Source organism: Acanthochromis polyacanthus, chromosome 5 (genome assembly GCF_021347895.1).
Source record: "Acanthochromis polyacanthus isolate Apoly-LR-REF ecotype Palm Island chromosome 5, KAUST_Apoly_ChrSc, whole genome shotgun sequence".
In the NCBI taxonomy this organism is placed as follows: domain Eukaryota; kingdom Metazoa; phylum Chordata; class Actinopteri; family Pomacentridae; genus Acanthochromis; species Acanthochromis polyacanthus.
This window is the reverse complement of record NC_067117.1, coordinates 44410210-44423132: the sequence shown is the minus strand read 5'-3', so window position 1 is coordinate 44423132 and position 12923 is coordinate 44410210. Positions and strand designations below refer to the sequence as shown.

At 45.8% G+C, this 12923-nt stretch overlaps 2 protein-coding genes across 5 annotated transcripts in view; one reads left to right on the top strand and one right to left on the bottom strand.

The window, feature by feature from the left end:
- LOC127534182 (nuclear pore complex protein Nup160-like) overlaps nucleotides 1–12191 on the top strand; it is a 36033-nt gene extending 23842 nt beyond the window's left edge. Inside the window, 12 exon segments of the mRNA XM_051948730.1 lie at nucleotides 777–927; nucleotides 1166–1235; nucleotides 3406–3504; nucleotides 5828–5947; nucleotides 6229–6324; nucleotides 6396–6490; nucleotides 6881–6977; nucleotides 7232–7337; nucleotides 8903–9063; nucleotides 9226–9286; nucleotides 12059–12142; nucleotides 12145–12191. Coding sequence (XP_051804690.1) covers nucleotides 777–927; nucleotides 1166–1235; nucleotides 3406–3504; nucleotides 5828–5947; nucleotides 6229–6324; nucleotides 6396–6490; nucleotides 6881–6977; nucleotides 7232–7337; nucleotides 8903–9063; nucleotides 9226–9286; nucleotides 12059–12142; nucleotides 12145–12191 — 1187 coding nt within the window.
- On the bottom strand, nucleotides 3698–5779 carry LOC127534112 (uncharacterized). 4 transcript variants are annotated; one of them, XR_007942070.1, is made up of 3 exons: nucleotides 5434–5779; nucleotides 4750–4821; nucleotides 3698–4569 (listed from the first exon to the last, which is right to left on the bottom strand). XR_007942070.1 is itself a non-coding variant. In XM_051948538.1 (2 exons), exons 1-2 carry the CDS (start codon nucleotides 5306–5308, stop codon nucleotides 4205–4207), a joined length of 924 nt encoding a protein of 307 aa, XP_051804498.1. In that variant the 5' UTR covers nucleotides 5309–5380; the 3' UTR covers nucleotides 3698–4204. The 4 variants fall into 4 exon arrangements, 3 of the variants coding, with proteins under 3 accessions (XP_051804498.1, XP_051804497.1, XP_051804495.1); XM_051948538.1 differs by lacking the exon at nucleotides 5434–5779 and having other exon boundaries at nucleotides 3698–4317; nucleotides 4498–5380; XM_051948537.1 differs by lacking the exon at nucleotides 5434–5779 and having other exon boundaries at nucleotides 3698–4353; nucleotides 4534–5380.
- Nucleotides 12192–12923: the final 732 nt, after the last annotated feature.

The following is a 12923-nucleotide window of genomic DNA, read 5'->3' as shown; positions in this document are numbered from 1 at the left end:
GTAGTTCAGTAACGTCATCCGAACACCCAGACAGCCCCCTCTCCATCTCCCTCATCGTATTTTCCATCCCCGTCACCTGGTTTTGTATAGCTGCTTTAAAACCAAGGAGCTCCGTTTTGGTGGCTTAAATTTCCAGCTTGGTGGTAGACATTTCACTCTCAAGTACAGTCCGGATTTCGTCCTTAAAAACAGCCACAAAGTCTGCCCATAGCGAAGTCAGCAGCTCCTCCTTGAAGGCCATGATTTCAGTCGAGCTCGCCGCGGCTTTGGCCACTGTTGTCGGATCACTTGAATCACGCGAGGTCTCAGGAGGTGACGTCCCAGCAGCTTCAGCAGGCCCGGTCGACGGGGTATTAATATCACGGCTTCTGGTGGATTTATTGCCCATGATATACTTCTCCATTTAGTTAATGATAGAAAAGAGTCCACAATCCTGGATGTTTTGATTGTTTTACGCCAAAATCTACCTTAAATGACGAAATTTTCTGCCGAGCTCAGCCACACACCACCTACTCCATTGCTTGCTCACGAGTTATTATTGTTGTTACTAATGTGATTATTAATGTGATTATTGGAGCTTCATGGTTGGAATCCTGATAACAACAAACTTCTATGAGCTCTTCAGCAGTGAGACGGAACCCCAGTTTATTCGGTCTTCTGTTCAGTGAGAACCAGAACTAATTGAACTGCTTCCTGTCATTTATTAAACTACTCACTGATTACCAGCCTGGAATTCATCCTGGATCGTACTGGTTCTGTCTGGTTCTCTTCTGCAGCTCTGAGTCCTCAGACGGTGGTGGAGCTGTTCTACCAGACGGTGGGTCGGAGGATCATCATCTCCCAGATCTACTCCCAGCAGCAGACCAACTCGGTTCTGCTGTGGAACCACATGATCTCAAATGTGGTCCAGCTGCTGGCCCAGCTGCTGTATCCTTGGTTCTGTTCTCCTGATGAACCTCCTGGGTTTGTCTGCAGGGTTGGTTTAGTCCTCTCCATCCCTCTGTCCAGCACCAGGGGGCGCCATCTGAACACACAGCCACAGTGGTTCCAGTACCAGAACCAACTGGGTCAGAAAACAGACAGAACTATTTAGAGTAGCCTGATGGTACTGTGGTCCAGATGTTGTTTCCTGCAGTGTTGTTGAGTCTTAACTGGTGTCTCCCAGTTGGCCCAGTAACCCTGGATTCCAGTTTCCTGAGTGTCTGATGGCCAACTGCCAGTTCACCCAGCTGCAGGTGGGTTTATCATTTACTACGTCTGATTACTATTATAAGGCATTATTATTATATCTAAATACTATGATATATGATTATTATTATAAATACTATGATATATGATTATTATTATAAATACTATGATATGATTGTTATTGTATCTAAATACTATTATATATTATTATTGTATCTAAATACTATGATATATGATTATTATTATAAAATATATGATTGTTATTGTATCTAAATACTGTTATATATTATTATTATATCTAAATACTATTATATATTATTATTATATCTAAATGCTATTATATGATTATTATATCTAAATACTATTATATATATTATTATTATGTCTAAATAATAATAATATTATTATTATTATATATAAATACTATTATATGATTATTATTATGTCTAAATAGTATGCAGTCCCTGCAGGATGTCGCAGACGTTTTTTGTGATTATTGCGGCCGAAAATGCCTGAATTTGCGGCAGCTTTTCTAAAAAATTGCGATAAAAGTTGCAATGTTTTAAGCGTATTTGTTGTGATGAAATTGCGTGAGACAGCGATAATTGCTATAAAGCTGCATTTTTTTCAACACTGTAACTGGCAATATTTATTCCAAAATTAATTATTTAACGTTCCAACTCATTTCCACAAAAGCTGACGCACCACGGTGGGACATTAGCAGCAGCCAGATACTGGTTTAACTTGAAGTGGTTGGTAGATTTAAGGCACAAAATGATAATTTACTATTGAATGAATCGTATTCGGACATATCTGTCAGTGGCTTAAAAAGTTAATTTCACATCCTGGCACACACGTGTTCACACACACACACACACGCGCTCACGGCTTGTCACGTCAACTAACAAGAACAGCACTGAGAGAGAACAGTCCTCCTTCTGCATGTGTACGTACCGAATCACGTGACCTAAATATGTAGCCGGCGACAGGAATTGATGGGACTCAGAAACACCCCCACAATTTAATCAGTTGTTCCTTGTGTCATTTCCGATACGTCCACAGTGGTAGATTTGTTGTAGGATCACAATCATTTGATTGTCAGCGGGCTGCTGAGGTAGCGTTCACTTGTTGCCATGGTTACTGTGCTGCAATCAGATGCCGTGTCGCTACCTCAATGGGAAATCCTTAACAAATCCGTGGATCCAAACTTTAAGCCGCATCACTGCTGAAGTCTAAACATTTGGTCCTTGTGTCATTTCTGACCGACCCTGAAAACTTCATTTAAATCTCTGAGTCTGTTTCTGAGTGATGTTGGTAACAGAGGAAGGATTCACACACGCTGATCGTCACATAACTCCACCGTGTTCTTTGGTGGAATAATTAATCTAATTTACCTTCATTCTTTCAGTGCTCTAATGGATCTGGATGAAACAGTTTCCATCATGGTGATTTGTCTGGTCTGTTGTCCGCTCATTTCAGTCGTTCTAATATGTTTCATGTTTTAAGAAAAAAGTGTGTATCAATCGATGATTTTATTTTCACTTTTTTTGTATCCACCACAGTATTGCACGGGTGTAAAACAGCTTAGCTTTGGTGAAGAACATCAGTGAATTAGTTGCTGATCACGGTCTTCAGCAGTAATTTTTGTTGGTAAATGAGAGACATTAGTATCGCACATGTCTGCATCTTAAATCCATAAACAGGAAGTGAATTTGGTGACGTACGTGCATTAGGTTTGCGCTGGGAGCTGCTATGATTGGTGGAACTCACGGGAGGCGGGCCAAAGTTGCAGGAAAGTTGCGGTGATTGGACAAAATTGCAAGGCCACGCAAATTGGTTGATTTCGCGCAATCACGAATTCCTGGAGGGACTGACTATTTATATATGATTATTATATCAAAATACTATTATATATGAATATTATTGTATCTAAATATATGATTATTATATCTACATATGTATTATTATATATTAATAGTATGCATTAATATTGTATATTAATGTTATTGAATACAATGTTATTCAATACAATATCTGAATCCTCTTATATCTGGTTAGTATTATATCTGAACATTATTATACACGTACTTTATATGTGAATATTGTTGTGTTTTGGTGTCTCTGTATATTTAAACTTTTAAGTGTTTTAAGAACCTCACACGTGGAGGTTTCAGGGTTCTCTCAAGTGTGTCTCACCTGTCGCTGTCTGTGCTGCAGGAGTACGTGCGTCTGATTGGTCCGTGGTGTCAGGTGAACATCGGCTCCTGTCGCTTCATGCTGGGTCAGTGTTACCTAGCCAACGGGGAGGGCCAGAAGGTAAGTCACTCCTCTGCTGCTGCTACCTTCAGCTCAGCCTGACTTCAGTCCAGGAGTCTTCATGATCTTCACCGCTATTCCAATAAAACCAAATGTCTGCTCTTCAGCCAGACAAACGGGGTCTCCAGCCCCCACAGACCATCTGAGCAGATGGCTCAGATCTAGAGGTAATCATCTCCTACAGGGCCATGGTCTTTGGATGGACTCTTCTCTCTCTTTCATTCTTAACATCAACATTCTTCAGACTGGGGTTCCTCTGCCTTAGTACGTCCCCTCCTGTGAAGATGACCATCCTCTCCATGTTGGACCATGGAGATGTCATCTAAATGTCCCTAAGTTTCCCTGAAGAGCCTGGATGTTCTCCATCACTCAACCTTTCTCCACCCACCGCTGTCACATTTACAGACTACTGCTCTACCAATAGTCCGTTTGATTGGAATTCCTTCTAAAGTCTCTGGAAGTGTGGATGCAGCAGAGAGGAGTTGGGATCAGAGGAGGATACGATGGTGTCATCAGCGTAGAGGAGGATCTGGGAGGCACCAGCAGCCTCAGAGACATCGTCTATGGAGATCTCCTCCATCTCTTCAGATGTTCAACCAGCAGATCCTAGCAGACCGCTGACTGTTTACACACAACTGTGCGCATTAATCTCGACATTATCCAGTCATTTATGTTTTTAACCTCTTCAGATCTGTGTCCACTATATGTCCTGTGTGTGTGTTGTCTCTATTTCTGGCCGGGTCTTGTAAAACAGGATTGGCTCTAAGCAGATCCTACCTGGTAGAATAAAGAACGTTCTGCTGTGGATCCTACCTGGTAGAATAAAGAACGTTCTGCTGTGGATCCTACCTGCTAGAATAAAGAACGTTCTGCTGTGGATCCTACCTGCTAGAATAAAGAATGTTCTGCTGTGGATCCTACCTGCTAGAATAAAGAATGTTCTGCTGTGGATCCTACCTGCTAGAATAAAGAACGTTCTGCTGTGGATCCTACCTGCTAGAATAAAGAACGTTCTGCTGTGGATCCTACCTGGTAGAATAAAGAACGTTCTGCTGTGGATCCTACCTGCTAGAATAAAGAACGTTCTGCTGTGGATCCTACCTGCTAGAATAAAGAATGTTCTGCTGTGGATCCTACCTGCTAGAATAAAGAACATTCTGCTGTGGATCCTACCTGCTAGAATAAAGAATGTTCTGCTGTGGATCCTATCTGGTCGAATAAAGAACGTTCTGCTGTGGATCCTACCTGGTAGAATAAAGAACGTTCTGCTGTGGATCCTACCTGCTAGAATAAAGAACGTTCTGCTGTAGATCCTACCTGCTAGAATAAAGAACGTTATGCTGTGGATCCTACCTGCTAGAATAAAGAATGTTCTGCTGTGGATCCTATCTGGTCGAATAAAGAACGTTCTGCTGTGGATCCTACCTGGTAGAATAAAGAACGTTCTGCTGTGGATCCTATCTGGTCGAATAAAGAACGTTATGCTGTGGATCCTACCTGCTAGAATAAAGAATATTCTGCTGTGGATCCTACCTGCTAGAATAAAGAATATTCTGCTGTGGATCCTACCTGCTAGAATAAAGAACGTTCTGCTGTGGATCCTACCTGCTAGAATAAAGAACGTTCTGCTGTGGATCCTACCTGCTAGAATAAAGAACGTTCTGCTGTGGATCCTACCTGGTAGAATAAAGAACGTTCTGCTGTGGATCCTACCTGCTAGAATAAAGAACGTTCTGCTGTGGATCCTACCTGCTAGAATAAAGAACGTTCTGCTGTGGATCCTACCTGCTAGAATAAAGAACATTCTGCTGTGGATCCTACCTGCTAGAATAAAGAATGTTCTGCTGTGGATCCTATCTGGTCGAATAAAGAACGTTCTGCTGTGGATCCTACCTGGTAGAATAAAGAACGTTCTGCTGTGGATCCTACCTGGTAGAATAAAGAACGTTCTGCTGTAGATCCTACCTGCTAGAATAAAGAACGTTCTGCTGTGGATCCTACCTGGTAGAATAAAGAACGTTCTGCTGTGGATCCTACCTGGTAGAATAAAGAACGTTCTGCTGTGGATCCTACCTGCTAGAATAAAGAACGTTCTGCTGTGGATCCTACCTGCTAGAATAAAGAATGTTCTGCTGTGGATCCTATCTGGTCGAATAAAGAACGTTCTGCTGTGGATCCTACCTGCTAGAATAAAGAACGTTCTGCTGTAGATCCTACCTGGTAGAATAAAGAACGTTCTGCTGTGGATCCTACCTGCTAGAATAAAGAACGTTATGCTGTGGATCCTACCTGGTAGAATAAAGAATGTTCTGCTGTGTTCCAGGCTCTACAGTGTTTCCAGGAAGCAGCGATGGAGGTGGAGAAGGAGGAGTTCCTGATGAAGCTGACGGGCAGCGAGGATGAAGAGTCCACCTCCAGCCCCCGCCTGCAGTACTACAACAAGGTACCAGAACCTCAGCAGAACCTTCTGGAATGATCAGATTTATTCTGTTATCAGAGCGTTTCCATCCAGACTTTTCAGCTGTAGATGTTCCTCCTCCTCTGATTGGAGCCAACTGTTAATTCATGAAGAGTTTCTAAATGAGCAGAATGAAGATATTTAAACTACTGGGTCAATTCTGGAGGCTGTAGGCGGGGCGAGGCTGTAGGCGGGGCGAGGCTGTAGGCGGGTGTTTCCGTAGGCGGGTGAGGCTGAGCAGGTACACTGAGCTCCACTGTGTCCAGGTGCTGCGGCTGCTGGAGGACGTGGGTCTACCTGAGCTGGTCATCCAGCTGTCTTCTCTGGCCATCACAGAGGCGGTTGGCGACGCCCACAGTCAGGTGAGATGCCATCCAGCAGGTAAATGAGTGGAAGAACACCTGAGCTGAGACTAACAGGTGTGTTCTGACAGGCGGCTCTGTGGACCAGGATCTTCAAACACCACCTGGACCTGGGACACAACAGCCAGGCCTACGAAGCCCTGACCCAGAACCCCGACAGCAGCATGTAGGTGGTTATTATGGGATGTTTCATGAATAACTAGAACTCAGACAGCAGCATGTACGTACAGACTCATGGTTATTATGGGATGTAGTTAATTTAGAACTAAACGTTCAGGTTCTTTATTTGGACCCAGAATGAGTTCTGATGTCAGTGTGTTCCTCTGATAGATCCGTTCTCTCCATGTTTTTCCATAGTTTTATTTCTGGAGACACTGAACCTTTAGAACAGGTTCTTTTAGTGTAAAAACAGGAAGTTCTCCAGATTCAGACAAAAATATTTGAAAGAACTTAGTTTTCTGTTCTAAATAACAAACAGAACAGAACCAGACTGTAGTTTCTCTGGATCACCTGGTTTATCTATGAACTGAATTTAAATGTGTTTCTCTGCTGACAGGCAGCTGGATTGTCTCCGTCAGCTGGTTGTGGTTCTGTGTGAACGATCTCAGCTTCAGGATCTGGTCCAGTTCCCCTATGTCAACCTGCATGATGAGGTAACACCTGACTGAACATCTGACCTGTAGGTGTAGAACCTGCAGTGAGTGAATGTTTCATAGACCAGCTGTAGTACCTGTTAGTTCCACCAGGGGGAGCCTCTCCCTCTGATTCTGTAGTAACACCTGTAGAAGGAGCAGGGTGCATTGTGGGAGTTTATCTACAGACACCAAGACGGAGACGTGCGAGCCGACTGACAGGAACTGATGATATAAACTGTCTGACTGTGTGTGTCTGACTGTGTGTGTTCCAGGTGGTCAGCATCATAGAGTCTCGTGCCCGTGGTCTGGACCTTCTGACTCATAACTACTATGAGCTGCTTTATGCATTCCACATCGTCAGACACAACTACAGGAAAGGTAGCAGCCCCCATGTTTGTAGTCCACCGTGTCTGTAGTCCACCATGTTTGTAGTCCATGTTTGTAGTCCCCATGTTTGTAGTCCACCGTGTTTGTAGTCCACCGTGTCTGTAGTCCACCGTGTCTGTAGTCCACCGTGTCTGTAGTCCCCGTGTCTGTAGTCCCCCGTGTCTGTAGTCCACCGTGTCTGTAGTCCCCCGTGTCTGTAGTCCCCCGTGTCTGTAGTCCCCCGTGTCTGTAGTCCCCCGTGTCTGTAGTCCCCGTGTCTGTAGTCCCCCGTGTCTGTAGTCCCCCGTGTCTGTAGTCCACCGTGTCTGTAGTCCCCATGTTTGTAGTCCCCATGTCTGTAGTCCCCGTGTCTGTAGTCCCCCGTGTCTGTAGTCCCCCGTGTCTGTAGTCCACCGTGTCTGTAGTCCACCGTGTCTGTAGTCCACCGTGTCTGTAGTCCCCGTGTCTGTAGTCCCCGTGTCTGTAGTCCACCGTGTCTGTAGTCCACCGTGTCTGTAGTCCACCGTGTCTGTAGTCCCCGTGTCTGTAGTCCCCGTGTCTGTAGTCCACCGTGTCTGTAGTCCCCCGTGTCTGTAGTCCCCCGTGTCTGTAGTCCCCGTGTCTGTAGTCCCCCGTGTCTGTAGTCCCCCGTGTCTGTAGTCCACCGTGTCTGTAGTCCACCGTGTCTGTAGTCCCCCGTGTCTGTAGTCCCCCGTGTCTGTAGTCCACCGTGTCTGTAGTCCCCCGTGTCTGTAGTCCCCCGTGTCTGTAGTCCACCGTGTCTGTAGTCCACCGTGTCTGTAGTCCCCGTGTCTGTAGTCCCCGTGTCTGTAGTCCCCGTGTCTGTAGTCCACCGTGTCTGTAGTCCACCGTGTCTGTAGTCCCCCGTGTCTGTAGTCCACCGTGTCTGTAGTCCACCGTGTCTGTAGTCCCCGTGTCTGTAGTCCACCGTGTCTGTAGTCCACCGTGTCTGTAGTCCACCGTGTCTGTAGTCCCCCGTGTCTGTAGTCCCCCGTGTCTGTAGTCCCCCGTGTCTGTAGTCCCCCGTGTCTGTAGTCCACCGTGTCTGTAGTCCACCGTGTCTGTAGTCCCCGTGTCTGTAGTCCCCGTGTCTGTAGTCCACCGTGTCTGTAGTCCACCGTGTCTGTAGTCCCCGTGTCTGTAGTCCCCGTGTCTGTAGTCCACCGTGTCTGTAGTCCCCCATGTCTGTAGTCCCCCGTGTCTGTAGTCCCCCGTGTCTGTAGTCCACCGTGTCTGTAGTCCACCGTGTCTGTAGTCCACCGTGTCTGTAGTCCCCCGTGTCTGTAGTCCCCGTGTCTGTAGTCCACCGTGTCTGTAGTCCCCCGTGTCTGTAGTCCCCCGTGTCTGTAGTCCCCCGTGTCTGTAGTCCCCGTGTCTGTAGTCCACCGTGTCTGTAGTCCCCGTGTCTGTAGTCCCCGTGTCTGTAGTCCACCGTGTCTGTAGTCCACCGTGTCTGTAGTCCCCGTGTCTGTAGTCCCCCGTGTCTGTAGTCCCCCGTGTCTGTAGTCTAATGTGTTTATAGGTAATGTGTGTGTGTGCTATGTGTGTGTGTACAGCGGGGACGGTGATGTTTGAGTTCGGGATGCGTCTGGGCCGAGAGGTCCGGACTCGTGTTGGACTGCAGAAACAGGTGAACTGTTACCTGGCTGCTCTCACCTGTCTCAGGCTCATCAGACCTGAGTACGCCTGGATCGTCCAACCGGCCGCCGGAGCCACGGTACTAACACACACACACGCACACGCACACTGGCAATACACAAACGCACACTAACACACACTAGTAGTACAAATATTGAAATATACACACCAGAGTCAGTGAAATATGATTGTGTTTTTCTGTATAATAAATATATATAAATGTGTGTGTGTGTGTGTGTAGTATGAGCGTCCAGGTGCGTCTCCAAAGAGGAACTCTGATGGCGAGTTTTCATCTGAACCAGGTAAGTTTTTCAGTTATAGAATTATTATTATTATTATTTTTCAGGGCTCCAGACTAACTTTATTTCTAGGACACGGTGCCCCCTAACTTAAAATTTTAGGAGCGCAAGCAGAAAATTTAGGGGCGCACACCAAAATTGACTTGCAAAGTAAATATGCAACTATACTGCAGCTACTAATAATCGTCTGGTATTTGGTTGTCCAGCTGTTAGCTCATGTTAGTGTTTTGCTAATGGCTAACTAGTTAGCTCTCATAGACCCTCAACAAGATTTAATAATAAAAAACGGGCCCAAAACTATTCTTACCTGTGGAAAGTTATTCCAAGTTTCCTTGTCTTGATCGTCCGATGTAGTGTGCAACTGTATGCTGCACAATGAGCCGGCATTCTGCTTATTTTAATTTTCGTGCCGTACACATCAATGGAAAACACTGAAACTTTGCCCCCACTAGCTTAGCGTCTCCATCGGGACGCCGCTCAGAGGGGCGTGGCCTATCTACTCTTCATATGCCTGTGATCAGGAACGACGAGGAAGCCCCGCCTAGAGCCATTTGATTGACAGCTCAGTCCACCAAGTGAAAGCAAACTGATTTGCATTTTATTTCTTGGTGGTTATTTCATAATGGCCTGACACCATGAAATAGAAAAATGCAAATCAGTTTGCTCTGGGTGGGGCTTCCTTTCAGGGTGGGGAGTCGTACCCGCACACAGGCTTCTTTCCTGACGCCAGCTCCGACCACGGCTGAAGTGAAGCCGTGTCACCGTGGAACTTCGGCTGATTCTGCCATCAGACACTGAAAGGACGCTGCTAATTCGGTAAATTAATGTTTATTTTCTTATCAGTGGCAGAATAAGCCGAAGCTCAACGGTGACATGGCTTGACTTCAGCCGTGCTGGGAGCTGGTGTCAGGCAGGACTCCTGTGTTCAGAATCCCCGCCCAGAGCAAACTGATTTGCATTTTTCCTTTTCTTGGTGGACTGAGGAAATATAAAGGGAAATAAATAAATAAATAAATGTGGAAATATAAAGAGAAATAAATAAATCAAAGAAAAAACAGAAAAGGTAAAAGCAAAGACAAAATTTTCCTTTTTATTTATTTATTTCTCTTTCCACATTTATTTATTTATTTATATTTTGATTTTGGCACTCCTGTGACTCTATAATAAAGGTCTGTTGATCAGTTCATCAATTTTTGAATCCTTTCTTTTGCTAGTGTTAAAATAACCGTTCTCTCCAGGCTTTTATTTTGAAGGCGTATTTTAATGCCACGGGCGTTTATTTTGTAACTATTCCAGCAGCACAGGAAGTGTTTCTCTAAGAAGAGGTTTCTTGACATGACGAAGACGCGGCTGAAAAGTCCTAAAATTCACATAAAGACAAAAGAAAACGGTTCCATCTGTTGCCGTCTATAAAGGATGAGTCTGAACTTAGAAGCAGCTGGAATGAGGACAAGAAAGGAGGGAAGGACAGGAAGGTGAATTTATGTTCAAAATAAGGCTGAACGTAAATAAAGGCTTTGTGAAACATCAAGCGTAGGCATGGGCCGGTATGAGATTGTGACGGTATGATAACCTTAGGCAAAAATATCACGGTTTCACGGTATTATGATTGCAGCTCTAAAATGTTAGAGAGTAAACTAGCTGTTGTTATCCATCTTAGCAATAAAGATTGATGAAAGAAAAAAGTTGTGGGTAACTTCTTTTTTAAACTAAGGCAGATATGGTAACTAGCATGCTAAGATAAATCCTTAGCAAGCTAGTTACCAAATCTGCCTCAGTTAAAATATAAAAAAGTTACTAAAAGATAGAGATGAAGAAATGGATATGGTATGATACGGTAGTTACCGTATCTGCCTCGGTAACAAGCTCATTTCACTAATGTCAGACGCTAATACGCTCGTTCATTTCAAGACAGCACCTTTAATTTAGCATACAGCGATGGGTGGTGCTCCCGTAGATGCGCTATCATATTCGATGTATTGCCTCCTCGGCTGCCACTGTCCTCAAGCACGTTTTGCACGTCGGGCGACCTTCTTCCTCCAAGCCGTGGCCGTCTGGCTTTTTACGGTAGCCGAAGTATTCCCAAACAGCCGACTTAGTCCGCTTGGACGGCGGAAAAAGTTCCGGGGGCTCGCCTCCTTCAGCCATCGCACAGCCTGCAGAGCTGCCTGCTTGTCACTCAAAACAAACGCAGGTGAGCGGGGGGAGGGGCGCTTTAGGCTGCAGCTTCACACAGCGTGAGGGACCTCTACTTTCTCCCTGATGAGACGTCACAGTAAAAAAACGCTCATACCGCAGGAACGGTATGACGGAAAATTTTAGTGGTTTTGGAAACCGTGACTTTTTCATACTGTGGTATACCTTAAACCGGTAACCGGCCCATGCCTAATCAGGAGCTTCACTGCTTCGCCCCCGCTCTCACACACATGATTGGCCTGCGTTCTTCTTCTTTGGTGTTCGTCTCCTTTCTTCTTCTTATGGAGTGAATGTTGGTTTATAAACCAGCTCATTGGTACATTACTGTGTACTGGGCTGAAGTGTGGAGCAGAAGTTTGTCAGCAACAAAAAATACTCAATATTAATTTAAAAAAAGAAACCGGCAAATTCACTGGTCGCACATGCACGAGTAGATGAAAAATTTACTCACACTCGCTCAAATTTTGGTCGCAAAATGCGACCATTTAGTCGCAGTCTGGAGCCCTGCTATTTGAATTTATAGATTAAAGTCCTGTAGAAGAAAAGAACCGTTAAATAAACCTGTCTGTGTGTCTGCAGTGAAGCGTCAGGTGGACATCCTAGAGCTAGATGATCTAGAGAAGCAGTACATTCTGTCCCGCTGCCGCCTGACGTTGGTTCAACACCACCCCCTTCAGCCGCCATCGCAGGTGACCCGTCTGTCTCTCAGTGACCGTCTGTCTCTCTGTGACCCGTCTGTCTCTGTGACCCGTCTGTCTCTCTGTGACCCGTCTGTCTCTCTGTGACCCGTCTGTCTCTCTGTGTGACCCGTCTGTCTCTCTGTGACCCGTCTGTCTCTCTGTGTGACCCGTCTGTCTCTCTGTGTGACCCGTCTGTCTCTCTGTGTGACCCGTCTGTCTCTCTCAGTGACCCGTCTGTCTCTCTCTGTGACCCGTCTGTCTCTCTGTGTGACCCGTCTGTCTCTCTTGACCCGTCTGTCTCTCTGTGTGACCCGTCTGTCTCTCTGTGTGACCCGTCTGTCTCTCTCAGTGACCCGTCTGTCTCTCTGTGTGACCCGTCTGTCTCTCTGTGTGACCCGTCTGTCTCTCTCAGTGATCCGTCTGTCTCTCTGTGTGACCCGTCTGTCTCTCTGTGTGACCCGTCTGTCTCTCTGTGTGACCCGTCTGTCTCTCTGTGTGACCCGTCTGTCTCTCTGTGTGACCCGTCTGTCTCTCTGTGACCCGTCTGTCTCTCTCAGTGATCCGTCTGTCTCTCTGTGACCCGTCTGTCTCTCTGTGTGACCCGTCTGTCTCTCTGTGTGACCCGTCTGTCTCTCTCAGTGACCCGTCTGTCTCTCTGTGTGACCCGTCTGTCTCTCTCAGTGACCCGTCTGTCTCTCTGTGTGACCCGTCTGTCTCTCTGTGTGACCCGTCTGTCTCTCAGTGACCCGTCTGTCTCTCTGTGT

Bases quoted from the DNA above. Each gene is read 5' to 3' on its own strand.
- LOC127534112 (XM_051948538.1), bottom strand. From the start codon at position 5,308: ATGTTCTTTATTCTAGCAGGTAGGATCCACAGCAGAACGTTCTTTATT. The intron at 4,318-4,497 runs GTAGGATCCACA...TTATTCTACCAG, and splicing joins AACGTTCTTTATTCTAGCAG to GTAGGATCCACAGCAGAACG.